At 46.6% G+C, this 26,637-nt stretch overlaps 1 protein-coding gene across 1 annotated transcript; it reads right to left on the bottom strand.

The window, feature by feature from the left end:
* Positions 1–502: 502 nt before the first annotated feature.
* On the bottom strand, positions 503–11,933 carry UBE2A (ubiquitin conjugating enzyme E2 A). The gene is made up of 6 exons (XM_083486651.1): positions 11,530–11,933; positions 11,173–11,253; positions 4,933–4,958; positions 3,608–3,697; positions 2,600–2,688; positions 503–1,809 (listed from the first exon to the last, which is right to left on the bottom strand). The coding sequence occupies exons 1-6, from the start codon at positions 11,571–11,573 to the stop codon at positions 1,681–1,683; spliced, it is 459 nt and encodes a 152-aa protein (XP_083342777.1). The 5' UTR covers positions 11,574–11,933; the 3' UTR covers positions 503–1,680.
* Positions 11,934–26,637: the final 14,704 nt, after the last annotated feature.

Raw genomic sequence — 26,637 nt, 5'->3', positions numbered from 1 at the left:
GCTCTCAGAAACCAATGTGAGTGTAAATGGAATGCGACAGCTGACAACTGGCCCCTGCAAGTTTCAGGGAAGGGTAGCAAGTTAAGTCGTGAGAAACACTTTGCCAGAAACCTTATACTGTCCATTGGGTTTTAAACTGCTTTACTTTATAAAATAGCATGTGGGGTACCACTTGTGGCAGAAGTGCGATGAGCTCTCCCTTCATGTAGACATTAACAAAGAGGGATGCCTTATGACAACTGTATATAATACTAATTTACCATCAAGATACCATGTAAGGCAAAAATCCTTCCACCCCAGCCAGCAAGGTCAGAGAAAATGGGAGCTGTCGTATCTCAACACCCAGGAATATAGGCTCCCCACTGCTGATAGGAAGATGAGGTTAGTGTTCCAAGACTGTTTCTACAAGATGTAACCATCCACAGTGGATTAAGACAGCTTGATTGAGGAGGATTAACTACCCCCAGAAGAATTTGCCATAATAAAAATAGTGATAGGTATCTTCCCTTCAATAATTTATTTACAAGTAATTGAAAAATGTACAGTTTCTTACATGGGTTACTTGTGCAAAGTTGAACAGATCAATGTACACAGAAGACACTGGTAGAGCAGACAAGCACACTGACAGCCTCCTCCCACACTGCTGCCTAGGGTAGCCAAAATGTTTGATTTGAGCTTTGCTTTACAAAAATGATTTGCAAAGGCAGAACTTGTAAAACTGCACAGGGGTGGGGAAAGAAAAAATGAAGCATACAGTAGTAGCACTTTTGACCTTGCTACTTTTTTCAACAACAACAGTAGCTTCTTGATATCTTCTCAAGAGCAGTTTGAATGAAAATTATTTAAGGGAAATAAAAGTTTTTTTGAAGCACTTTGGTTTTTCCTCATTCTCTGTCCGCTTTTACCATTAGTAAAGTTATTGTCCGCCCCTGTTCCATAACCATGTTCAAAAGCTTCGAAAAACAACTAAACAGAGCCCTACAGAAAGGATACCTAGCACTTAACCTTGAATATGTTACCACACACAATGATAGATCGCTTTGCACATGACCCATAGAGCAGACTGCAATCCCCTTCTCTCCTCCCGCTCCCGAGCTTGACATAATAGTCCATTTCTCAATTTCATCTCAATTCCAAATACTTTCATCACATTGCTAAATGGGAAAAAAAAAACCCAGGGGGAAGATAAAGCAGCAGGGAAATCTAGTTCTTCACACAGTACTTACAGATGCACTGAAGCTGATAGCAGCAGTTAAAATGCTAGCACTTGAATCATACTTAAAAATGTATACTGTATATAAATATCCCTTTTTTTAAATCAAGCTACACGTAAGCATCACTGTGTATAACACAATTACACTTAAAAGCTTAGTGTCCACTACAGAAATGCACAATGCTGCCCTAAGACTGGAGATGGTAGATCACAGACAGTGGAATTCAGCCTTAAGTAATTCTTTCACAAGTAACCCAAGTACGGTACATTTGACCTCAAGAGGGAGGGGAGGGGGTGCTTTCTGATGTCCAAGGAGAAAGAAGCTTCAGCAAGGGTGGGTGGCAACAGCACAACAGCTATTTTGCTTTTCAAAGTAAATGCAGTGATGCTAGGAGGAGGAGGAGGATGACTCAGACACTTCATACATATATTTTCCTCATCAGAGTGTTCATTTGCATCATCCAGGGTCAACAGTCACGCCAACTTTGTTCTACTATTGCAGAAACCCGTTTTTCATATTCCCGCTTATTCTCTTGGTATAGTTGAGCTGCCTGGCTGTTTGCTGGACTGTTTGGATTAGGCTCATCCAGTAAAGACTGTTTGTGGGGGGAGAGAAAAGAAAAGATGAATCAGGCGTCATAATGAGGTTTCACACAATGCAAGCAAAGTGATCAATGTAGCAAAAGATGCCGTGCATATTAGGAACATCTCTTGACTATTTCAAGCCCGCTGCTTAGCTTGCACCTATCCCATTGCTTTTAACACAATAACATGGACTCTGCACAGGTACTACTTGCATGATTAACAATTATCTTTGTTTCAACAGCAAAGCTTAATGTGCACAGCGAGCCACTTCTTTAAGCAGGACTAGACTCAGAATCAACTCCGATGGACTGCTCTTCCATCATTCTAATGGAGAATGGGGGGACAGGGCTTTTGGTCTGCCAGCAGTCATCTTGCATTGGCTTCAGGCAAGACTTTGATGGTGAATGACAGAAGTGTAAAAAGCAAAGGGAGAAGAAAGTACGTTCTGAACTGTAATAATACAGCTCTGCTACACCAAATACACCTAAAAACACAATGGTACAAAAATAGACTAAATATAATTACCACCACTAGAAAAAGATGCAATGCTTTTTAAATGTATAGCTGTTTCAGTTTGTGAAACCATTTTATTGATCTTTTTAAGTACACTTGTGAATACAGTGGATAATAATCACTGAGAAATAAATACGCATTTCCATACTTTCACAAACCAATTTACAGAAATAAAAAGATGGGTCATAAATAATGATGATGGAATCCCATGGCAGATAGAGGTTTCCACCTTAGTTATTACACTTCTTCAAACTGTATTAGCAAGGTCATCAGTAGCCCTGATGTTACCTGTATGGATGTTAAGATGGATGACACATCATAGGTAGGACTCCAACGGTTCTGAAGAATATCCAGACATATACTACCATCTGCATAGACTGCAAAAGGAAATTAATGAGTTTCATAACAAGATTCAGTGCCTTCAAGTTTCTCTTGCTATGTTGTCACTCCCAGCTAATTATCAACATTTCCTGCATAACTATCTTAAGCTGCCCATAGAACAAGCATCTGGCAGCTTGTGCCTCAAATACCTGATTTCAACAAGTTATGGAACAGGCCCCTGGTGAAATGAATTTTTAAAGTTCACCTTGTTTCCACCAACACTTCCTCCTTTATAACCTCACAACTCTGATTATTAAAAAGTTCACAGCATGGCATTTCAAGAAAAGATTTAAAGAGCAGTAATGTGTCTCCTTTCAAAGATCTATGCAAGTCACCCTAGTGACAGCATGTACCCCATTGCCTAATGTGAACTTTCCAACGTAGGATTTAAAATTCTTCATAAAGTGGGGAAGATATAAATGCAAGATGACAAAATCATGTTAAAAAAAGCCATTAAAACTCATTTACAAAAGCATCAGCAGCTGTAGGAGTGCTACAAATTTAAATTGGGTGCACTTGGTTAGTGACCACAAGAAAAGTTTCTTCATGCTTCCATCAGAAGTCATATAACCAAAACAGAATCAGCAGACAAGAACTAGGATTATAAGGAATCCTAAAACTGAGCAAGTATTGCTATGAAGTAGATCTGGTTTTATTTAAATATGTTACCCTTGCCTTTAAAAATTAAAGAACCCTACACCTTTGTGATCAAGGAAGTCACTGAGGGAAATAATCTGATTGCACTAGAAACTTGAGAGGCCAGGTAGGATTGAACTCAGCAACAATTAGCATATGGACACACACACACACACACACACACAGTCCAAAATTCCCTGCAACTATCAGTATCAGGTCCACCTCTGTGACCACTACTGCAGTTAAGAAACAAATCACTTCATTTTAGGTGGTACATACCATTTGGATGAAACATTTTAGACACAAATCTAACAGTAGGTGGCTTGTTTGGATATTCTTCTGTGAATTCTATGGTAAGCTTGAAAGTTCCTGCAATGGGGAGAGGCAAGTTATAAGTATCTTGTTCACAAATGGAAACTCCCTGTTCCCATTGATCTCAAGTGCAGAAGCACCAACCATTTCACAGAATTCTCTTGGTACATGAGATTCAAAGATTAGTCCACCTTTCCTCAGCCAAATGGCTTTAGGAAGCTCACAGCCAAAGCGTTACTGTTTATGTACCACCGCAAATGTGAACAGCACATTACAGAATACAATTAGAAAGGCTCCTGCCCCACGGCTTATATGATCTGACACGGAGAAAGCAGCAGCGCTAAAAAGAGGAAGATTTTGTTTATTTCAGTTAAGTGTACACAGGCCTAGTTACAGTAAGACATGGGACCTAAGGAGTTGTGCCAAAGCCATCAAGGAAAAGGTGGGTTCTGAGGGATTTGAAGGAAGACAGGAGTTCTAGATGGCAATTCTAAGCATAAGCGGCACCAAGGATAGAGTGGGTCAAAGGAAGCTACAGATCTTGAGATGGCTGAGAGCAGGGAGGTGGAGTAGAAAAGAGCAGGAATATGTTGGGGTGTTAAGAGAAGGCAAGGCCATGAAGGGTTCCGATGTGGAAGGTATGTTGGATCAAGGGAAGGGCAAGAAAACAATGTGCAAATTTAAGAAAGACCACTATGTGATCAGAATAACTAGGGATGTGAATGCTGCTGGTAGAAAAGTGCTAGAAAGAGGACTGAGAAGGCCACAATAGTCAAGGTGAAAAGGCATGATACAGTTTTCATCCAAGGGATATATTTGTAACATTCCCTATTTATGGAGACAGCCATCTTTCATGTACCCCAATACACGGGTTATGAAAGATATGATGCTTCTGAACATGTACCCTAAAAAGACTTTGTTTATACGAGTAGCTTCAAGAATGTTCTTAAGTAAAGGGTACTATTTACACAGTAAGCCTAGTCACCACTTCAAAGCAAAGTGCTTAACTGCAGCTGTCTTATCTTCCAACCAAAGTTTTTCTTCTCCCACACACCTATCCCCTTTCTAGAAAGGGTGGTTGATGGGGGGGAGGAGGAGGACTTGGCATCATTCTCTCTCTGAAACATTTAAATCATACTGAGAGGCCAGGGAGAGATTGCAAACAGTTGAATCTTGGCTTCTGAGCTACACTGATCCATGAAATTCTGATGTTCAATCCTAAAACTGATTAACAATTTGATCACATCACCCTTCTGCCCACTGAAAATGTTTTGTTTTGTTTTAATACTTACCATCTTCAAATGGGGTTCCCTCAGGCCTGAAAGAGGAGAGAGAATGTCAGCACCTTACATTTGGCTTAGTGAAGTTAGTTCATTATTAAACTGGCACTCAGCCTTTACAAAATGACATGTAGTTTAATCCGTGCCCAGAACAGAAACAGGAGTCAGAATGAGCAAGGCTTAAGGGCTTTAGAACAAGAAACAAAGTTTTAGCAGTTTCACAATTTCTACACCTGGGTAGTTTTACTTGTGTAAAGTAAAACTGACACCCATTCCCATGCTGCTGCCACCTCTAATTCTATTCTCAACCTAGAAACTATCCAGGACAAATTGTGGGGGTGCCATACCCAAAGTCTCCATAGCACTGTTTCATTTTAAAATGGCAGAGCTAAGGATGCTGCACGCTTGCCGCTGCTCACTGTCCCCAACTCCAGTTTTGCTGGTATTTTTAAATTCAATATAGCAGCAGCGCAAGGGTTGTGCATGGCTCGGAGCTGATGGCAACCAATTTGCCACAGGTAACTGGACATATACTCAGAAAATACTTCCTCCCCTGAATAAAAGAACACAATGCTCAGTGGATTTTGGGTTTTTGCTCAATTTGCTGACCAACCTGAAGATTTCTAGCTATTGTTAATATATATAACACATTACAGAGCAACATAAAAGAGAAAGATCCCTGCCCTGAGGAATGCAGCCTAAATTCTTTTGGGGAAGGCAGAGATAAATGAAACGAGAAGAATATGAACAAAACAGTCCCACATAGAATCACAAAATTGTAGAGCTGGAAGGGACCCTGAGTATCATCTAGTTCTACCCCCTGCAATGCAGGAATATGCAGCTTTCCCTTGTGGGGATTGAACCTGCAACCCTCACATTATCAGCACCATGCTCTAACCAACTGAGCTATGCACTACTGAAGCATAGTTTCTGCAGGGAATAAAATGAAAGAACAATACTTCCAAAGGCATGAAAGATACTTCCTACCCCAATAAAGTGTTTCCCTAGCCTTTAAGGCAAGGCAAGCTTAGTATCCCATGCAGAAAATAAGGATGTGTATTGGAGGGGGGGAGGAAATCATTCAACCAGCTCTTGACTACCCTCGATGGAGGTCACTTGAGGAGCTTTGGCACAGGCTCTACCTAAGTGGCTTTGTTACTTCAGAAGGCAGAAACAGCACCTACTCCTTGGACAATCTTACAGCATGTGGTGGTTGCTAAATAGGAGTGAGTGAGCAAGGAAGTTCCCTGGATATGAGAAGAAAAGAATACTTGCTGAAAATTTGGGGCAGGAATCAGCTCCACCACCACAAAAACAGGCTGAAGGGGGAGAGTTTCACTGCAGCTTTGCAAACTTGCATAATAGGGTTGGATACAGAGGTGGCAGTGTTTTTTTATCTAGCAGAGGGAACAATTCCTCAGAAGCTTGTTGTGGAGTTTCTCAATTAAAAGATCAGTAATGACATAGAAACTGCGCTCAGAAGGTTTGCCCAGCACTACTGACTTTTCCCTGCAAAGTGCAGCCAAGGAAGCACATTCATTACACTCCTCAGTTTACTCTCAGTATATGGGAACAGTAAAGTTCAGTCAGTGCTTTGTTGATTTGAGTCTCCAACCTAAAGCAAACTCTAGAATCCTCTACAGTGAACAGCAGTTCCTTAGCAGAAAAGTATCCCTCTGAATGCTGCTGGGGGCAAGGACCTGAACTAGATGTCAAATTGTTCCTCAGCCACAAAACTCACAGAGGATGTTTACTAATTTTATTTATTAAATTTCTATACCACCCTTCATCCGAGGATCACTGGGTGGTTTACAATATAAAATGCCTACACAGAAACAAACAAAAATAACAACCACCACCCCATATTTCTTAGGCCAGTTACAGCTACTCTCACCCTAACTTACAAAAGTTCACTACAAGCTAGCAAGACATGATAGCCAACAGTTGTTTCTAGTAGCCTGGCTTGCTTGCTTTCTGCACCACAAAAAGTAATGTATATCCCTTGTATAATAATAATAATAATAATAATAATAATAATAATAATAATAATAATAATTTATTATTTATACCCCGCCCATCTGGCTGGGCTTCCCCAGCTACTCTGGGCGGCTTCCAAAAGAATATTAAAATACTATAATACATCAAACATTAAAAGCTTCCCGAAACAGGGCTGCCTTCAGATGTCTTCTAAAAGCCTAGTAGTTGTTGTTCTCTTTGACATCTGGTGGGAGGGTGTTCCACAGGGAAGGCGCCACTACCGAGAAGGCCCTCTGCCTGGTTCCCTGTAACTTGGCTTCTCGCAGTGAGGGAACCGCCAGAAGGCCCTCGGTGCTGGACCTCAGTGTCCGGGTAGAACGATGGGGGTGGAGACGCTCTTTCAGATATACTGGACCAAAGCCGTTTAGGGCTTTAAAGGTCAGCACCAACATTTTGAATTGTGCTCGGAAACGTACTGGGAGCCAATGTAGGTCTTTCAAGACCGGTGTTATGTGGTCTCTGCGGCCGCTCCCAGTCACCAGTCTAGCTGCCGCGTTCTGGATTAGTTGTAGTTTCCGGGTCACCTTCAAAGGTAGCCCCACGTAGAGCGCATTGCAGTAATCCAAGCGGGAGATAACCAGAGCATGCACCACTCTGGCGAGGCAGTCCGCGGGCAGATAGGGTCTCAGCCTGCGTACCAGATGGAGCTGGTAAACAGCTGCCCTGGATACAGATTTGACCTGTGCCTCCATGGACAGCTGTGAGTCCAAAATGACTCCCAGGCTGCACACCTGGTCCTTCAGGGGCAGTTACCCCATTCAGGACCAGGGAATCCTCTACACCTGCCCGCCTCCTGTCCCCCAAAAACAGTACTTCTGTCTTGTCAGGATTCAACCTCAATCTGTTAGCCGCCATCCAACCTCCAACCGCCTCCAGGCACTCACACAGGACCTTCACTGCCTTCACTGGTTCTGATTTGAAAGAGAGGTAGAGCTGGGTATCATCCGCATACTGATGAACACCCAGCCCAAATCCCCTGATGATCTCTCCCAGAGGCTTCATGTAGATGTTAAAAAGCATGGGGGAGAGGACAGAACCCTGAGGCACCCCACAAGTGAGGGCTCAGGGGTCTGAACACTCATCCCCCAGCACCACTTTCTGAACACGGCCCAGGAGGAAGGAGCGGAACCACTGTATAACAGTGCCCCCAGCTCCCAGCCCCTCAAGACGGTCCAGAAGGATATTATGGTCGATGGTATCAAACGCTGCTGAGAGATCCAGCAGAACTAGGAAACAGCTCTCACCTTTGTCCCTAGCCCGCCGGAGATCATCAACCAGTGCGACCAAGGCAGTTTCAGTCCCATGATGAGGCCTGAATCCTGACTGGAAGGAATCCAAATGGTCCGCTTCTTCCAGGCGTGCCTGGAGTTGTTCAGCAACCACTCGCTCAATCACCTTGCCCAAGAATGGAAGATTTGAGACTGGGCGATAGTTGGCTATTGTGGCCGCATCTAAAGATGGTTTTTTAAGAAGCGGTTTAATAACCGCCTCTTTCAGTGAGTCTGGGAAGGCTCCCTCACGGAGGGAAGCATTCACCACCCCACGAAGCCCATCGCCCAGGCTAGCTTTTATAAGCCAGGATGGGCAAGGATCAAGGAGACAAGTGGTTGGTTTCACTCGTCCAAGCAGCCTGTCCACATCCTCGGGGGTAACAGATTGGAATTGTATAACAGAAAATAGGGCTATAGGGAGGAGCAATGTTTCTACTGCATGCTTTTAACAACCCTTTATTTCTATACCAAGGTGGGAACATCCCTCCAGATGTTGTGAGACTCCATTAGCCCCAGCCAACGTGGCCCATATTCAGGTATGATGGGAGTTGTAGTCCAGCAACAGCTAGAGGCAGTGTTCGAAACTCCCATTATTCTAAGCACATTTTGCGACAGGGAACTTCATTAGCGCTAGCAGTTTCTGAGCTCTGGGAGCAGAACTGCGCCTAAGATTTCAGATTAAAACTGCAGATTAAAACTGCCTTCCCACTTCCAGCTACTCTCCGAAGACTGGAGAAAAGACCCTCTTAAGAATATTAAGGGGGTGGGCAGAGGAAGGACTAGACCATGGGGAAATGAACATATTATTTTAGTTGCAGTTCATTCATTTTCAGCTTTGTATTTTTGTTATAAAAATGCACACCTAGAAGTTCCATTGCAGCACCTATAACCTAGGTTTAAGGTGCCATTTAGCTCCCAGCTTTCATATTTCGTTTCTAACACTGGCTAGAGGAGCACAGGTTTCCCATTCCTTTCCCAGACCAAGGCACTGAAAGTGCTCCAATATAAACATGAAACCTGCAGTCTTGTGACCCTGCACTGCCAGCAGCTTTTTAAAAATAAAAACATTGCGCCTGGTGGGGTATATAGGGAGTTTTGCTTTGCTTGTCAACAAAATTAAGATTCCTGGTTACCACTGGCAACAATATTTCCACACCAACCCCAAGTAATCTACTTACAGGTCTGTCACAAGGATAATAGGGAGAGCGATGGAATGACAACCATGTGTACATTCTAAAGCTCCTTAGAGCAGGGGGTGCCAACATGGTGCTCATGAGCACACATGTGCCTGCAGAGGCCTCCACTGGAGCCCACAAGGTCCTCTTCTGCCTCCAGCAGAAATTGTGCAAATGGATGAAATGGTTGTGAGCACCACACACATCACAGCCTATTCTATTGGGCAGAACGGAATGCTTTTTTCAAGTCTATTTGTCCACAGGCCCAGAAAGGTTGGTGATCACTGCCTTACAGGAAGAGATTTTTTTAAAAAAATATGGCTAACGCCAGATCTAGTATTTGGAAACTCTCTCACATACCTCTCAGCCTGGATATATAGCCTTTTAGCACTGTTGTGCAGATTAAAAACCAACACCACCTGCCCTCCTTGTACAAAGAGCAAAATACGATTAAGAAAAATAGCCGCTAAATTGTCATCCCTGCAGAACCACACAGAACCCTAACCTCCTTGGAAAAAGAGCAAGATATGACAATGATAATCATTAAAGCAATAACTATAGCAACACAAACACCCCACCCTCAGCATATTGGAAGGAGAGGAGCAAGATGCAACTACCAGCACAATAATAGCAATTACAATTCCTACACTTGCATTTTGATTTATGCTGTAAGCCGCCCAGAGTGGCTGTGGAAATCCAGCCAAATGGGTGGGGTATAAAGAAGGAGATGATGATGATACTATCATCATCATCATCATCTTTCTCTTCTTCATGGGATACAAGCTGTTGTGTTCTAATATAATAATAATTACAGCTATTATTCCTATGTTTGGGAATAAATTTATGCATATGCCTATGTTTGTGAAAAACAGATCAGTGACATCTTGATCCCTTGAAGGTGCAGCAAGGCTTGGGAGTTAACATGAATAAGTACTACTAGTAGTAAACTGTATTATTAGTATTTATTTATTCAATTTCTATATCATCCATCATCTGAGGCACACAGAGCTGTTTACAATATAAAATATAAACATAATAACATAGCGACAAACAATAACAATAACACACACCTCCCAAAAAACCCACTCACATAAGCAATTTAAAAGGCCACAGACTGCTTAATTATCCAAAGGGCTGGGAAAAGAGGAATATTTTTGCCTGGCACCTAAAGATGTGGAACAAAAGCGCCAGGCAAGCCTCCCTAGAGAGAGCAATCCACAAAAGTGAGGCCACCACAGAAAAGGCTCGTTCGCATGTTTCCACCCTCCGGACTTTTCCTAGAGGTGGGCACATGAAGAAGGACCTCAGGTGATGGATGACTGCAGAGTCCAGATCAGTTCACATGGGGAGAGGCAGAACTGGAAGTATCTCAGTTATCTCACAGAATAATAAGAGTTGGGAGGAACCTTGAGGACCATGTAGTCCAACGCTATGCAATGCAGGAATATGCACCTGCCCCTTACAGGGATATTGTGGTCCTGAACCATTTTAAGGTTCTATAGGTCAAAACCAGCAATTTGAATGAAACCAACTGGCAGCGAAGAGTCAGACCAGGATCGGTGTCATAGGCTCAAACCCTTTTGCAACCTGGCCCTTGAATTCTGCACCAGCTGTCTTCAGAAACCATCTTCAGAGAAAGGGAGGACAGGTTAAATTTCTAGCTCTATTTTTTCTTCTTCTGCCCGTCCTGGTCCCTCTCCCCAATGTTTACCCTGAAAGGGGGGGGGGGAGGCCACTTGCAGGTGGGAGGAGAGGGTCTGCCTACTCACCCGAAAATAACCGCGTTCCACACCATGATGTTGTTCTCAGAGGGAGCCCCGCTGACTCCCGCCGGGGGGTCCTCCTGAAGCCTGTTTTCGGAGCGAAAGGGACAACAGTAGCTAAGTGGCAGGAGTGACAGCGCCGCCTTCCCACCCAGCCTGCGCAAACTGCGTAGCGCTCCCCCCCCCCCCGTTCTACGGGCGCCCTTCGCTCGCCTGCCCGCCTTGCGCAAGTAGCGCAACACTGCCCACTACGCTAGCGGCGCAGCGCTCCCTCCGCCGCCGCCATGTTTGATCACCTCACCACCTTCCTCGCTCTCCTGCCCGCTCCCCCACTTCGGGAAACCGTCCCTCCGCCGCGCTTACCTCTTGAAGTCCCGCATGAGGCGCCTCCGGGCGGGCGTGGACATCGCGGGGTCGCGGTTATAAATCACTCATACACACCAGCCCCACCGGCCCCCCAGGGAAGGCGGGACGGCGGAGGCGAGAGAGCGGGGCGAGGGCGGCGGCTGGCGAGACTCCGAGCGGTAGCCGCCTCTACCACTTCAACAAAGCGCAGGGGGGAGAGAGAGACACACACAAACAGCGCGGCCCTAACTACGGCGGCGGAGGCTGCCGGGCAATACCGGGCAGCACCACTGCCGTTGCGAGGGGCGGCGCTCCGCGGGGCCGAGTCAGCTCGGGCTGTACCACTGCGCCGGCAACAGGGGGAGCGAGGGGTTGAGCTGGGATGCTGCGGCTTGTGGCGCGGGGGCGATACCACCAGAGGGAGGATGAAAGAAAGAGTGGGCGGTGACGTAAAGCGAAGGATTCTGGGCGATACCAAATGGAAGAGGCAGGCGGGGGTGGAAGCCGCCCCGGTGTGCAGCATAAGCCAACCTGTGTAGGCTCCCTCTCTTCCTCATTGGTGCGCAAGGGACTGGGAGCCGCGCCTCTGGGCGGGGCAGTTGTTTAGGATTACAGCATTAGGGGGTCTGATCCTGCACACGGCCGCTGGGATGTAAGCGCCACAATTGTTCGAGGGAACATGTTCTCGAATAAGGAAAGGTGACTAAGGAATGGAGCATTTGTGCTGCCATATGTCGCTCGCAGTGGCGTAGCGTGGGGGGTGCAGGGGGGCCGGCCGCACCGCGCGCAACATCTGGGGGTTAGGGGGCGCAAATCCACGGGTTAGGGGGCGCAAATCCACTGGTTAGGGGGCGCAAATTACTTGCCTTGCCCCGGGTGCTGACAACCCACGCTACGCCACTGGTGGCTCGGGTTCTCACTAGCTCATTGTCACCACTGTCACTATGGTCAGAAGAAGCATTAAGAAGAGCCTGCTGGGTCAGGTGAAAAGGAACCTTTCTAGTCCAGTGCCCCGTTCTCAGGGGTGACAACGTGGGGAAACCTTCAGACAGGCTCTGGGCACAAGAGTCCTCTTCTCCTCCTCCAGCAGCTTTTACAGGCTCAAGAGACCTCAGAGATATTAAAACAGCTGATTAACTCTTATGTAACTACAACAAACAACCCACTATAACCTTATATAAATGTTTATTAGTAGCAAACCAGTTTGATGCACAGTTCTTAAAGGAGGAATGGAATAAAGAGTTGGATATCTCGACCAAACGATGGGAAACTGTTCACAGCACCCTTTACAGACTCCTTTCAAAGATTCCCTCGGGAGTGGAAGTCATGTGCTTTAAATTTCTTAGGGTGTGTATGCAGTTTCCCTGCAGCGGGCCTTCCAAAGAAATAACACAGCCTATTTAATAAACAACGCAAGCTGGGGAAATGTCCAGAAAAGGGCAATCGAAATGATCAAGGGGATGGAGCAACTCCCTTATGAAGAAGGTACTTCGGTCATGCCACCTTCTGCTCACCTTTTCTCTGCACTAAAAAGAGGGGACATGATAGAAGTTGATAAAATGATGCATTGCCATGGGGAAAGTGGATAGAAAAATGCCACCCGCCAGTGGCGTAGCGTGGGGGGTGCAGGGGGGGCCGGCCGCACCGGGCGCAACATCTGGGGGTTAGGGGGTGCAAATCCACGGGTTAGGGGGCGCAAATCCACGGGTTAGGGGCCCAAATTACTTGCCTTGCCCCGGGTGCTGACAACCCACGCTACGCCACTGCCACCCGCTTCTCCCCACCCTAACTAGAACTTGTAGACATCCAGTGAAGCTGAATATTGGAAGGTTCAGGACAGATTTGTGGAGTTGGAAGGGATCCCCAAAAGCTAATCCAATCCCTTGCAGTGCAGGAACAATTGTTGTTGGCATCCGTCTGCCTCGAGTGACAATGGAGTGTGCTTACTGGGATGAAGTCAAACCGCTGTTTTGGGGTGCAATACTGGGCAATGTGTATGGAGGTCCTCGGTTGCCCAAACATAAAGATTGCCCCCCCCCCCCCCGGCCTTGCTGATGTGGTCCAAAGTAAATCCAAGCAATACGTTCAGCACCAGTTTGCCAAAATTGCCAAACGGTGGCATACAAGGCACCATCCAACCGCCTTAGGGACTCCACTCTGGATTTGTGTAGGGTTTACTCCTTCGCCTTTTCTTCTCCTGAAGATCTCCTGCAATGGAGGGTTAGGACCAGAGTTTTCCTTCTCCTAGATGGGCTCCCTTCCCGCAGCATGTGCAGAAACCACCTTCTTGACCACTGGACCCACACTGTTGGTCTTGTCCTTGCAATCTACTGGAGCCTGGCTTCACATTGTGCTAAACGCAGTGAAGGGGGGGGGGCAACCTTGTATGTTTATATGAAATGTTACTATGAAGGAATCCTGTGCATCATAAACTGTACTTTATTCCTGAGGGGGGGAAACACCACAATTGCAGAAAGGTTACTCCACAAGCCTTCTGATACACTACACTGACATACTTCGCACATTCAGTGAAACAAATTACACCAGGCAGGGTAACTGACAATAGATTCACAGTTTATTCATTAGATGCAGACACTGAGACTACTAGGAAATGTGCATGGGGGGGCCACAAACCTTCCAGCAGATATCCATAGATGTCCTGAGTCAAGTAGCTGTTACATTCTTTTTGCAAAGCTATTCCTGTGGGGGAGAGGGAAGCAGACAGATTAGCCAGCAATTATGCATATGCCCAAACTCCAGAAGACCCCCATGGCTGGGGGCAGATCTGAACAACAGAAAAAACAAGAACAGTTTTTTTGTTCTTGATTATATCGTGTGTGTTAAGTCGTGGGTTGACATAGCAGCCGGCACAGCGATTTCTTCAAGTAGCTCTTTATTGTGGTAAGCTGGAATAGAACTGGCTGAGAACAGCTCAGCCGGCCTGTATTTATAGGCAGCCGGCTGTCAACATTGTAACCACCACAGCCCAGAGTTCCCGCCTAAAATAACTGCCGCGGACCTGAGTGAAAACTATCTACAGACCTGAGTGAAAACCATATACAGTATCCCCCTGTTGGCCCAGGGTGAAACTACACTACATAACACCCCTCCCCACCGAGATAAGGCGTTAGTTACAATCGTAATGGTTTCCTTATATACAGCACTACGCGTAATGGTTCAAATAAGCACAAAAGCATATCGGTTACATTTCCCATACTTAGACCAACAGTGATACCTGTCCAACAACATAGTCCTTTAAATACGTTGGGCGCTTGGAAACTCTGCCAGACCGCCGGGGACTGGTAGCCAAGTCCGGAGGGCCACACAGTTCTCGCTGAGGCTGTGGTGCGACCCTAGGTGGCGTTGGAACCAACTCCCCTGGATCCGCTGCTGTGGGTGGAGCCTCCGCAAGTGGAGTGGTCTGAGTCTGTTCTGAAACGGCTTGGTTCGGCTCCACGCTGGCAGTTTGCGAGGGAGGTGTAGGTGGGGCCTCGCCATCTGTACGTGTCTCTTCTGGAGCCGCAAGCGCAGTTGGGGGCACCTCGGTAGTGTCCAAGTCCCCAACCCTGCGCCTAAGCTGGTCTATGTGCCGTCGCCACAAGCGTCCGTCTTCGAGTGCCACCTGGTACGAGCGAGGTCCAGTGACTCCCACTACTGTGGCTGGCACCCAAGGGATGTCCCCCACATAGTTCCGGGCAAAGACCTGGTTTCCTGGGACAAATGACCGTGGTGCGTTGGCACAGCCTGGGGGTTCAGCCACGGCAAAGTCTGGGTGTAGCCGGTCGAGCGGTGACCTGAGGCGGCGGCCCATAAGCAGTTCAGCAGGACTCCTCCCTGTGGCCGCATGAGGGGTGATGTGTTGCACGAACAAGTATTCGGCGACCCGCTCATGCCAGTCTCCCCGGTCCAGGCGCGCCAGTGCCTCTTTTGTCGAGCGCACCATTCTTTCCGCTTGCCCGTTGCTGGATGGATGAAAGGGTGCCGTTAGGGCATGGCGGATGCCCAGTCCCAAAAGATACCGCTCAAACGTGCCTGACGTGAACTGCGGTCCGTTGTCAGAGACAAGGACATCAGGACACCCATGCGTTGCAAACAGGCCTCGCAGCACCCGGATGACAGCTTCGGTAGTGGTGGAGGGCATTAGGGCGACCTCCAGCCATTTGGAATAGGCGTCCACCACTACCATAAAGGTCCGGCCGTGAAAGGGGCCAGCCAGATCGATGTGCACCCTCGACCAGGGTGTCTTTGGCGTCTCCCAGGTGTGTCCCTTAGCTGCCGGTGGTGCAGGCCTCGACTCCTGGCACGCTTGACAGGCGGACACCCAGGCAGTGATGGCATCGTCCATATTAGGCCACCAGACGTAACACCGAGCCAACGCCTTCATTTTGACAATTCCCGGGTGGCCAACGTGCAGAGCCTCCAGGACGCGCTGACGGAGTCCCTGGGGAATCACGACGCGGTCTCCCCACAGCAGGCAGCCGCGATGAGCTGAGAGTTCATGTTGTCTGGTTGCGAAGGGCTGGAACTCCGATGCAAAAGGCCCTTGTGGCCACCCCCTCCACACCCAGTTGAGCACCCGGCTGATGGTGCGATCCTGGGCAGATGCGGAGGCCACAGTGGCAGCCGATACAGGCGCTGCCGGAAGATCCTCAATCAGAAGGAGCGATGAAGCTGGAGCCGGGTCTTCCACAAATGCTGGAAGAGGGCAACGGCTGAGGGCGTCGGCATGGCCCATCGATTTCCCCGGGCGATGGATGAGCCGGTAGTGGTAGGCAGCCAGGAAAACAGTCCATCGCAGCATGCGTGGTGAGAGGACCGGTGGAGTTGGACGATCACCGGCGAGGAGGCCCAGGAGTGGCTTGTGGTCAGTGATGAGGTCAAAAGTCCTGCCATAGAGGTATTCATGGAACCTCTTCACTCCAGCCACAAGTGCCAATGCCTCCTTGTCGAGCTGGCTGTAATTCCGTTCCGTCGGAGATAGTGTCCTGGAAAAGTAGGCGAGCGGTGCTTCTCTTCCATCTGGAAAACGGTGACTAAGGACAGCACCGATGCCAAAAGGTGAGGCGTCGCAGGCAAGGACCAGCGGCCTGGATTCACTGTACTGTACCAGCACACTGTCTGAAGAAAGGAGAGCCTTGACTGCGTTGAAGGCCGCCGTCTCCCGATGACCCCAGGCCCAAGGCGTCTTAGTGCTAAGGAGTCGGTGAAGAGGCTCAGCCACTGTGGCTTTGTGGGGCAGGAACATGTTATAAAAGTTCAGCAGCCCCAGGAATGCCTGCAACTCCGTTTTGTTCTTTGGGGTGGGGGCCTGCTGGATAGCGCGGATCTTGGATGTGGTTGGACGAAGACCGGAGGCATCAATAAGATAGCCCAGGAACTCTACCTGTGGAACGGCGATCTGGCACTTCTCCCTCTTTACCTTGAGCCCGGCCTCCTGGAACCTGGTCAGCACGGCACGGAGGCGCTCGAACAGCTGCTGGTGTGAGTCTGCAGACACCAAGACGTCATCAAAATATGGTACCACGCCCGGAAGCCCTTGCAGGAGACGCTCCATAAGGCTTTGGAAGATGCCAGGAGCCACACTCACCCCGAACTGCAACCGGCGGCAACGGAATGCCCCCCGGTGGGTGACGATCGTCTGGGCTTCAGCAGTGGCATCATCGACTGGCAGTTGTTGATAGGCTTGGGCAAGGTCCAGCTTAGCGAAGACCTTACCCTCACCCAGGGAATGCAGCAGGTGTTGGACAACAGGAACCGGATAAGCATGCTGCTGAAGTGCCTTGTTGATCGTGCACTTGTAGTCAGCGCAGATTCTCACCGACCCATCTGGCTTGACAGGCGTGACGATGGGGGTTTCCCACTTTGCGTGGTCAACCGGCTCCAAAACTCCTTGGGCAATCAGTTTGTCCAGTTGTTCGTCCACCTTAGCCTTGAGAGCAAAGGGAACCCGGCGTGGCTTTAGCTTGATGGGGGCGACTTGTGGATCAAGGCTAAAGGAGATGGGCGTACCTGTATATTGGCCCAAGGTGCCGTCAAAAACCTCGGCAAAGTCTTTGACCAGACCCTCAGTCTCTGCGTTAGAGATGCAGTTGATGCCGGTGACTTCCAGGCCGAGGGCATCAAACCAGTCTAGCCCTAGGAGGCTTGGCCGCTGACCTTCGACCACCACCAACCGGAGCAGGCCCGAAAAATCCTTGAAGGCGATCCGGAACCGGCCAACGCCTACCACGGGAATGTCGTTTCCCTGGTAGTCTCTCAGGTGTACGCGGTGAGAGTCGAGTTGCCTTTTGGACACTCTGGGTACCAGTCTTTTGATGGTGCTCCATGACACGATGGACAGGGCAGACCCGGTGTCGATCTCCATGTCACATGGAGCTCCTTCAATGAGCACCGTGACGTTCAGCTTGCGTCGCGTAGTCGAGTCGGTTTGGCCAATCGTGGTTCCAGACGGGCAGCGGCAGTTGGTGAGAGCGAAACAACTTTCCTTGGCAGACTGGAGTGAAGACTTGGACTTGCGAGTCGATGAAGGGGGGGTGTCAGACGGAGCCGATCGGCAGACCTTAGCGATGTGGCCCCTTCTGGAACACTTCCTACAGATGGCGTCTCTGAATCGACACTTGGCACGGGAATGGTTGCCTCCGCAGCCAGCACATTCCGGTTGGCCCTTGGACTTCTGTTGGAACTTCCTGCGCTCCCGCTTTGTCTGGTGCACGTCATCGTCTTCACTGGAGGATGCCTCCTCACTGCTGGCCTCTTCATGATGCACCGGAACTGGCTCCCTAGCAAGACGCGGGCTGCTGGACTTGCGGATCTCCTGGGCGGAGCGTTCAGCAGCTTCTGAGGCCACAGCCTCCTCAATGGCTTTCTGTAGCGTGAGGTCTGGCTTGGCTAGGAGGCGCCGTTGCAGATGGATGTCCCGGACCCCGCAGACGATTCGATCCATCAGGGCATCGTCTAAGTCTCGGAACTCACAGTGCATTGCAGCCTGTCGCAGGGCGGTGGTGTAGTTGTTGATTGACTCCCCCTCTGCCTGGTTCCGGTGGTAGAACGCATGGCGGGCAGCAATCTTGGACGGCTTTGGTGCGTAGTGGTTGCGGAGCTTCTCTTGGATCGTGTCCCATGGTGTTGCCTGGACTGCTTCAGGCGCAACCAACGCTCGGGCCGTCTCAAACACCTCAGGCCCACAGAGGCTGAGGAATAGGCCCCGCTTCCGATCCTTTGATACTGCTGTCAGCTCGTTGGCTTGGAGGTAGCAGTCGAACCGAGCGAGGTAGGAGTCCCATGATTCAGAGGCTGGCGCAAACGGCGGTAGAGGCACAAGTGAAGCCATGATTCCGATGCCGGCGTGAAGGGCGATGGATGGAACCCAGTGCTCTAGCCAGAACAGTCAGCTCTGAATTGGTTCTGCCCAGTGATTTCGCTCAGTGATTTCGCTCTGTGATTCAGCTCAGTGATTCAGCTCAGTTCAGAGGCTGGCCGCATCTGGCTGTGCTCTGATGTCCATCAATCCCATCCTCGTCGCCAGTGTTAAGTCGTGGGTTGACATAGCAGCCGGCACAGCGATTTCTTCAAGTAGCTCTTTATTGTGGTAAGCTGGAATAGAACTGGCTGAGAACAGCTCAGCCGGCCTGTATTTATAGGCAGCCGGCTGTCAACATTGTAACCACCACAGCCCAGAGTTCCCGCCTAAAATAACTGCCGCGGACCTGAGTGAAAACTATCTACAGACCTGAGTGAAAACTATATACAGTATCCCCCTGTTGGCCCAGGGTGAAACTACACTACATAACAGTGTGTACTTACCTAAAGCCCCCAAATAAAGTGGACAGCCTCTGTAAATAAAGACAGCTAAAAAAAAGAACGAGAGAACGGCACTATTACATGAAAGAACTGAGTGTTTAGAATTGTCTGTATTTAATGACTTGTCGAGCTCCAGCAAATGAATGTTATCAAACAGTGCCACCTAGAGCATGTAACACAGTTACTGCAGCCAAATGGAATCCACTCAAAGTATCTGGTTAGTCCTGTTTGGCATAAGGAAAAAGAGACTCTAGATGGCCATTTACCTAACCCAAGTGCCAGACAGGTAGCCATCAAGATCACAAAGAGCTGCAGCCCAGGAATGGATTCTGACTCCAGAGAACAGAGGATAGTGAGCAACTTGACCAGTTGGGTCAGGAAGTGTAGTTTTATTATCTTGTTTTTATTGGGTGTCAGGTGATGGGTAAAAGGCGCGAAGGATAGCTACCTGACACCCAGGCTCTGCCCATGCACCTCCCCTTCTGATGATGTAGAAATGATGTAGTGATGATGAAAGCTGGAAATGGGGGAACTAATAAAAGTTGGGAGCACCTTCTGGGTGTGGTTTGACTCTTCTCTTTGCAAGGGGAGTGCAGATCCTGCTATAGCAGTTTTGCTTACAAATAAAGGTCAGGCTTCTTAGCCACTCTGCTTTAAGTTTTGCCTGGGTCTTGCCTGTTTTCTTGAAACCCTCCGACCGCAGGGAATCCTTTCACCTAGTGGGCTCACGGAATCCCCTAAGAACTGGAGACCAGCTGGTGAGCATTTTGGTTCTTTTCAACATGCAGAGGAAGTCCCTAACTCACCAAAGGTTTGAGACCCATTGGCTACCTCTCTTGGTTTAGCCAGCCAGTTGAAGCTGTTCCCAGGGTGTGGTAGACCTAGCGGGCCCAAGTTAACCATGCCCATTACTTCCAATGTTATGAGAGAATGATATATGATTGAATGCTATGCTATGCTATGCTATGCTATGCTATGCTATGCTATGCTATGCTATGCTATGCTATAATGCTATGCTTTGCTTCCTCTCATTGGTGTGCAAGGGACTGGGAGCTTCTCCTCTGGGCAGGGCCCTTGCTTAAGATTACAGCATTAAGGGCCTGATCCTGTGCAGTGCTGCTGGGAGGTAAGCCACACAAGTGATCAAGGGGCATGTGCTGTAAAATAGGTGTGCGTAATAAAGAATGGTGCTGCCATTTGTCTCTTGGGCTCTCACTTGCTTACTACCAACATTATCATGCCTTGGCCATGTGCAAAATGGTAGTTCCCTGTAGTTCCTTCAGGGAACTGTTTAATATCAGGTGTGAGAGCTATTCTTAGGACTATGGCAGGAGGTTTATTTATTTTTTTAAAATTTTTTATTGTGTTTCTTTCCATTAGTTCACAGCATCAGTTACAAAACAGTGAGCAAGAAACAAATTTTATAAGTAGACAGAGATAAGAAAAAAGAAGAAAGAAAGAAAGAAAGAAAGAAAGAAAGAATTAAAGATCTTTCATATTATCTTTCCAAAAGTTACTCTCCTGTGGACCTCCTCACGTCCTCCCAACATTGCATTCTTTGAACTCACATTGTCAGCAATTTGTTACCTTAGTTCACAACTTACTGTACCTTTCAATTATTATGTAACCACTTTCAAAAGAAAATTGTAGTTCAATTTTAGTACCTTTATAATAAACATAATATATTTGTTTCAAATTGTCTTATTTTCCTCTGTTATAACTTACTTTGTCATTTACCTAATCAAATTGCAGGAGCATAACATTTCCTAATCGTGCACAGGACTATGGCAGGAGGTTTAGAGCAGGGTTTCCCTAACTTGCGTCTTCGACTGTTTGTGGACTACAACTCCCATCATCCCTGGGTAGCCGGACTAGCAGTCAGGGATGATGGGAGTTGTAGTTCAAAAAAAACAGCTGAAGACTCAAGTTAGAGAAACCATGAGTTAGAGAGAAGCCAGTTGTGATCCTCTGTGTTCAGGTCGACCAAAAGGATGGTGGATTTTGAATACTGTAATTACTTTGCAAACATGTCACTTTGTGGAATTTATTGAGTTGCTCTAATATATAGGGGAAGCCCACCTGGGGGTTCTGGAGCATCAAGAGAGTGTCATCCACAAACATTTTCATGCTGTGTTCTACGCATCTCTCCCTAATCTCTTTTACTAAGTGTTCCCACAAAGTTTTAAGGAAAGTGCCTCTATAAACACTGCAAAGAGCAGTGGGGACAGAGAGAAACTTTGGCATGTACCTCAAAGGAGGTCAGTTCTGGTTTTTAGGTACTTTTTATTATTGCATAGATTTCCATTTTTATCATTTTGTATAATTCTTATGTATAAACTTTGACTGCAACCTGTATTTTGTTGCCTTATTAATGAATCTGAATTTGACATCCCCACTGCAGGCGATGAACACACTAAGGGTGACAGGGATATGTTTATGTGTGTATGACTCAGACCTGGCACACCTGTGCATCCTCTCACTTCCTTGCATGTGCATTTAAGCTCCAGGTGAAATGACAGAGTAAGGCTAATATTAGCAGTTTAGTCATTTGGCCCCCTACTCTATCTCTTGCTTGGCTCCCATTCAGCTGCATTCAGTCATGCCAACCAGAAGGGATTTACTCTGGGGGGGAGGAGAACCAACAACACGGGGGGGGGGAGAAGAGTTTGTTGCTTGTGGCTTCTTTTATTTAACATGCTGTGTTCTGCGTTCTTCCTTCAGGAAGCTCAACCATTTATAGAGAATTCCCAGGCAATCTACTATTGAAGTGATGATGAGTCTGACCCTTATGTAGCTTTAACAATGTTGCAGCATTTAAAAAACAAAACAAAACCCAATTAAAACAACAATAACGTGGCAGCATCACATGCCTTTAGACCGCTCTGAGATGAATGCTGGTGTATGTAACACTGAAAGAAACTGTGGTAAGGCTTTCTGCCCAGTTTATACGGGCTGACTTCCAATATTCCTTCCGGAATTGAGAGAAGCTATAACAATGGCAAGAGGCTATCTGAGATAACATCGTGCCACTGGTACCTACACACAGGTGTTGCAATGGTTCAGCTCACTCTGTGTTCTCACTCGTGCCCTCTGGATGATGTTCCACTATAACTTCCATCATGCATGCCCACTGGTCATGCTGCTGGGGCTAATGGGAGCTTTATTCCAACAATCACCTGCAGGGTATCATGTTGGCTGCCCCACCCGCCCAACTGAAATAAAACCCACTGTTTAACAATATAAACAATAAAAAACAATAATGGAACAATGCACAATAAAAATGCAACGGCAATATTCAGTAACATTTCCCATAAACTAAATAAAAGCAAAGCACATACATACATAGACGGATAATTATGAAATTATTGTGAGGTTTAATAAGTTAACAGTTTATATTTGGACAACTTTTCTCCTGTACTTTATTGGAAGGAGAAAAATATTCACTTCCTTAATAACAATTTAAACAATGTATTTAACTAGTACAATAACATTATAGCGTATGTAGCCATGTTTGTTAACTGATGTGGTTTGCAGGAAGAACAGGCGGAGGAGAAACAGGCTGGTGGTAAGCTGGTAAAGGGAAACTAGGGACTGGAGCAGAGAACTTCAGGGATTCCTGCTGCAGGACTGAAGTTCCGGGTAGAGACTTTATTGTTTGGACAATGCCAGGCGAGCCCTGGGAAGAAGGGCCTGGAAGCAGTGAACTCTTTTATTAGTTGACTGGCAAGCACTTCAAGGTCTCGCCAAGGACTTACAGATCCCAGTTACTATTTCCACATACACACCCCTTTGGATTTGCTTCTACATTCAGGTGCCTATTCTGTAGAGTTACCGTATTTTTCGCTCTATAGGACGCACTTTTCTCCCTCCCAAATTAAAGGGAAATGTTCCTATGGAGCGAATGCAGGCTCCTTGGCTTCAGCAATAGCAACGCAAAGCCTCCGAAGCGCAGAGAGAGCGCTCCCAGTCCCACCAGGAGATGCTGGGGACTGAACCTGATGCCTTCTGCATGCTAAGCAGCTGTTCTACCACTGAGCTATGGCCCTAGCTCACAATATTGCTGTCCGGATAAAATGGAGAAGGTGGAGGCTGAAGTGTGTATGCTCTGTGGAGGAAAGGTGGGATAGAAGTATAAGAAGGAATAAAGTATGTTAACTAGCCTATAAGTGAATAAACTACAGTATATTTTTAACTTACTCTCCTAATAATTTGTATATAAATTATAAAAGTGGTATATAAATTTTGTTAAATAAAAAAGAGGAAATGTTCAGACTTTCAAACAGTATGTTATGCCTGAGCCTTCATTGCTGAAACTCCCAACAGCATTTTCATGCTCACAAACACCTGATGAAGGAACCATTGTGACATAACCCATTCAAGCAGATATAAGGGGCAACAGGCTGTCAACAGTGGCAGTAGTTGGGGGCTCCCATCTATTCAAAAGCCACAGAAAGTCTTTTCATGCTGCCTGAGGAATTAATCCCTTATTTAACGTTCATAATTGCTGGATTGATTTAACAGGACTGGAGCTAACATTTGCTTGGATTTGGCACCATTGATAGGGAACTGACTGCTGCGTCCTCCGCTTTGAAGTCACCCTGGTCTTTGGGCCTCCAGCACCTTCTTCAGCATGTCCAAGAGGCGTATGATACTGGTGTTCCACTGGGTTAGGAAGAAGCCCCTGACAGAGAAGCCGTTCTCTACCATCTCGGCCAGACCTTCTGCCTCTGCACCGGCTTGCAACACTCCTCACATTTCACCCTACTTCACGAGGAGCAAGACACAACCGAATCTCACCGACCCCAAGTTTTTAAGATCTGTCATTGGCAGCATTGGCCGGAAGAGAGCCCGCAGGCGTGGCAAGCAAAAGAAGACTCCAGTGGGAACAGGAAAAGGGGTGAGGGCTAGGCTAGAGGCAAGAAGGCTCCAAAACTATTTGCGGGGTGGGATTGCTTTAAAAAGTGTTGAATGAGTTGATCCATATGGATCAAGTGGGATTTCTCCAAGGTAGGCAACTGAAAAATAACGTAAGGAAAGTTAACAACATAATAGAATATCTGAAGGTACACAGTGAAAAAACGGCTGCCCTGATTTTTCTCAGTGCAGAAAAAGCATGACATCATCTGGTTATTTATGAAAGAAGTGTTTGAAAAAATGGAACCAGGTGATGCCTTCTTAAGAGGTATCAACACTTTACATAAGGAATAATTGGCAAATATTATAGTAAACAACATCATCTCAGAAAAATGCAGTACCATGAAAGGAACAAGACAAAGGTGCCCACTCTCTCCGCTATTATTCTCACCCTAGAAGTTTTATTGCAAAATATAAGGAATAATGATAAAATTAGAGGAATAAGAGTGGGCAAACTACAAAATAAAAGCTTTCATGGATGATATTGTCTTAACTCTGGAACAACCCTTAGAAAGTGTACTAGAACTATTAAAGGAGATAATCAAATTTGGAAAATTGGTGGGCTTCAAAATAAAGATAATACCAAAATGTTAGTTAAGAACATGGATAACCAACCCAATCAGGGGAAATTACCAGATGGAAGATAAAGTTAAGTACATAGGAGTGTCGCTATTAATAAATAACATCTATAAAGATACAATGCAAGGACTTGGAAAGAAGTTTAAAAAGATTTAGATATATTGGGCAAAATGCAATTATCATTATTGGGGAGAATCTTGGCAATAAAAATGAATACTCTCCCAAAAAATGCTATTTCTTTTCCAAACAATGTCTGAAAGAGTGGCGAAAAGATCTGTCTTAAGTTTATTTGGCAGGGAAGAAGCCTAGGATAAAGCCTAGGATTCTTATTGACATAAAAGATAGAGAAGTTTTCGCACTCCCTGACTTAGAATTGTATTTTGAAACTGCTTCCCTGTGCTGGATACAATATTGGGTACTGCTGCTAGAAAATACACAGTTGCTAGACTTGGAGGGCCATGTCATCAAATACTGTTGGCACACTTGTATTCGGTATGGAAAAGCTGGAATACATAAAAGCTTTGCCAACCATGTTATTATAAAAAAAAAACTTAATTAGGGTATGGGGAAAATACAAAAATTTATTAGATAACAAAACACCAACATGGTTATCCCCAACAGAAGCTGACACAAGGAATAATTTGGGTGCCTATAATGAATTGTTAAGACTTTTCAAAAGAACAAAAAAATGAAATAAATTGAAGGGATTAAAGAATATGTGTTGCACTGGCTATATTATAACCAAATCAATTCAAAATTTAAGGTAGACAAGAAATTGGGATTTGCATAAAAGTATACCATCACAATTCAAAGAAGAAATATTAAGATCTAGAGTTAAAAATTAATCTAAAATGTACAGAATATTACTCAATTGGGAAACGAAAGAAGAATTTGTGAAATCTATGATTAAATGGGCACAAGATGTGGGTCATAATGTTGATTTGAACCTGTGGGAACAATTGTGGAAAATAAACTTTAAAATCACAGCTAGTTATGCACTAAAAGAGAAATGTGCCTGGACAATATATCAATACATCACCCAGGACGGTCTAAAGATGACCTATGCTGGAAGTGCAAAGAAAAAACAGGCACATTTTATCATTCATGGAAGTCTTGGAGAATAATAAAATAATTTTGGGAGATGGTGTATAACCAACTTAAGAAAATGCTTAGAAGAATGTTTCCCAAACGCCCTTAAATGCCGACTACTGACAACTCTGCGGATGCTGCCTCAACCATGGCTGGCAACGAAGTCGCAGGAACATCCAGCATCCGATATGACTTAGCAGGAAAAAGTTTCAATGTTTTAGGAGCATCCCTCGAAAACTGCACAAGGCGTTCGGGCCGTTTTGGGATTGGCCGGGAGGAGAACCAATCAGAACGAGGGATTGGCTTGAAGCCCTTCCCATCGGTTTGAAGGCGGAGAGTCCCCTGGCGGAGAGAGAACGCAGTGACGCCACTAAGCTATAGAGGTTTAAAAGTAGGGGGATGGGGAATCCCTATAAGCATTGCACAAAACCCTCGCTTCCGGTTCATATGCGAAGCCCGAAGAATGCGGGGCAGAAAGACAATACGAAGAGGGCTTGGGAGCTTCGCTGCGCCTCCCTTCTCCTAGAGAATGTTTCCTCCCCCATGCCTTTTGCATCGGTATAGGAGCCAACTCCTAGGGGATGAGGTCTCTTCATTTCCCCCCCGCCCCCAACATATTTGAGGGGCCACCCCACCCCAAGTTAATGGGCCTCACTATTCAAATGATGTGTAATGAGTTCGATCATGTGGGGAGAGGCTTATTTCGCTAGCCCGCTCCCACCGCCAATATATTTTATTCCTGCT

This window comes from Podarcis liolepis, assembly GCF_965112155.1.
Source record: "Podarcis liolepis genome assembly, chromosome: Z".
In the NCBI taxonomy this organism is placed as follows: Eukaryota; Metazoa; Chordata; class Lepidosauria; order Squamata; family Lacertidae; genus Podarcis; species Podarcis liolepis.
Note: the sequence above shows the minus strand (reverse complement) of the source record. Positions and strands in the feature narration are given on the sequence as shown.

Excerpts from the sequence above, each read along its gene's own strand:
- UBE2A (XM_083486651.1), bottom strand. The coding sequence starts at position 11,573 with ATGTCCACGCCCGCCCGGAGGCGCCTCATGCGGGACTTCAAGAG. Across the intron at positions 2,689-3,607 it reads TAAAATGTTTCATCCAAATG|TCTATGCAGATGGTAGTATA; the intron begins GTATGTACCACC and ends TTCCTTTTGCAG. Across the intron at positions 1,810-2,599 it reads CCATCTTAACATCCATACAG|TCTTTACTGGATGAGCCTAA; the intron begins GTAACATCAGGG and ends CCCCACAAACAG.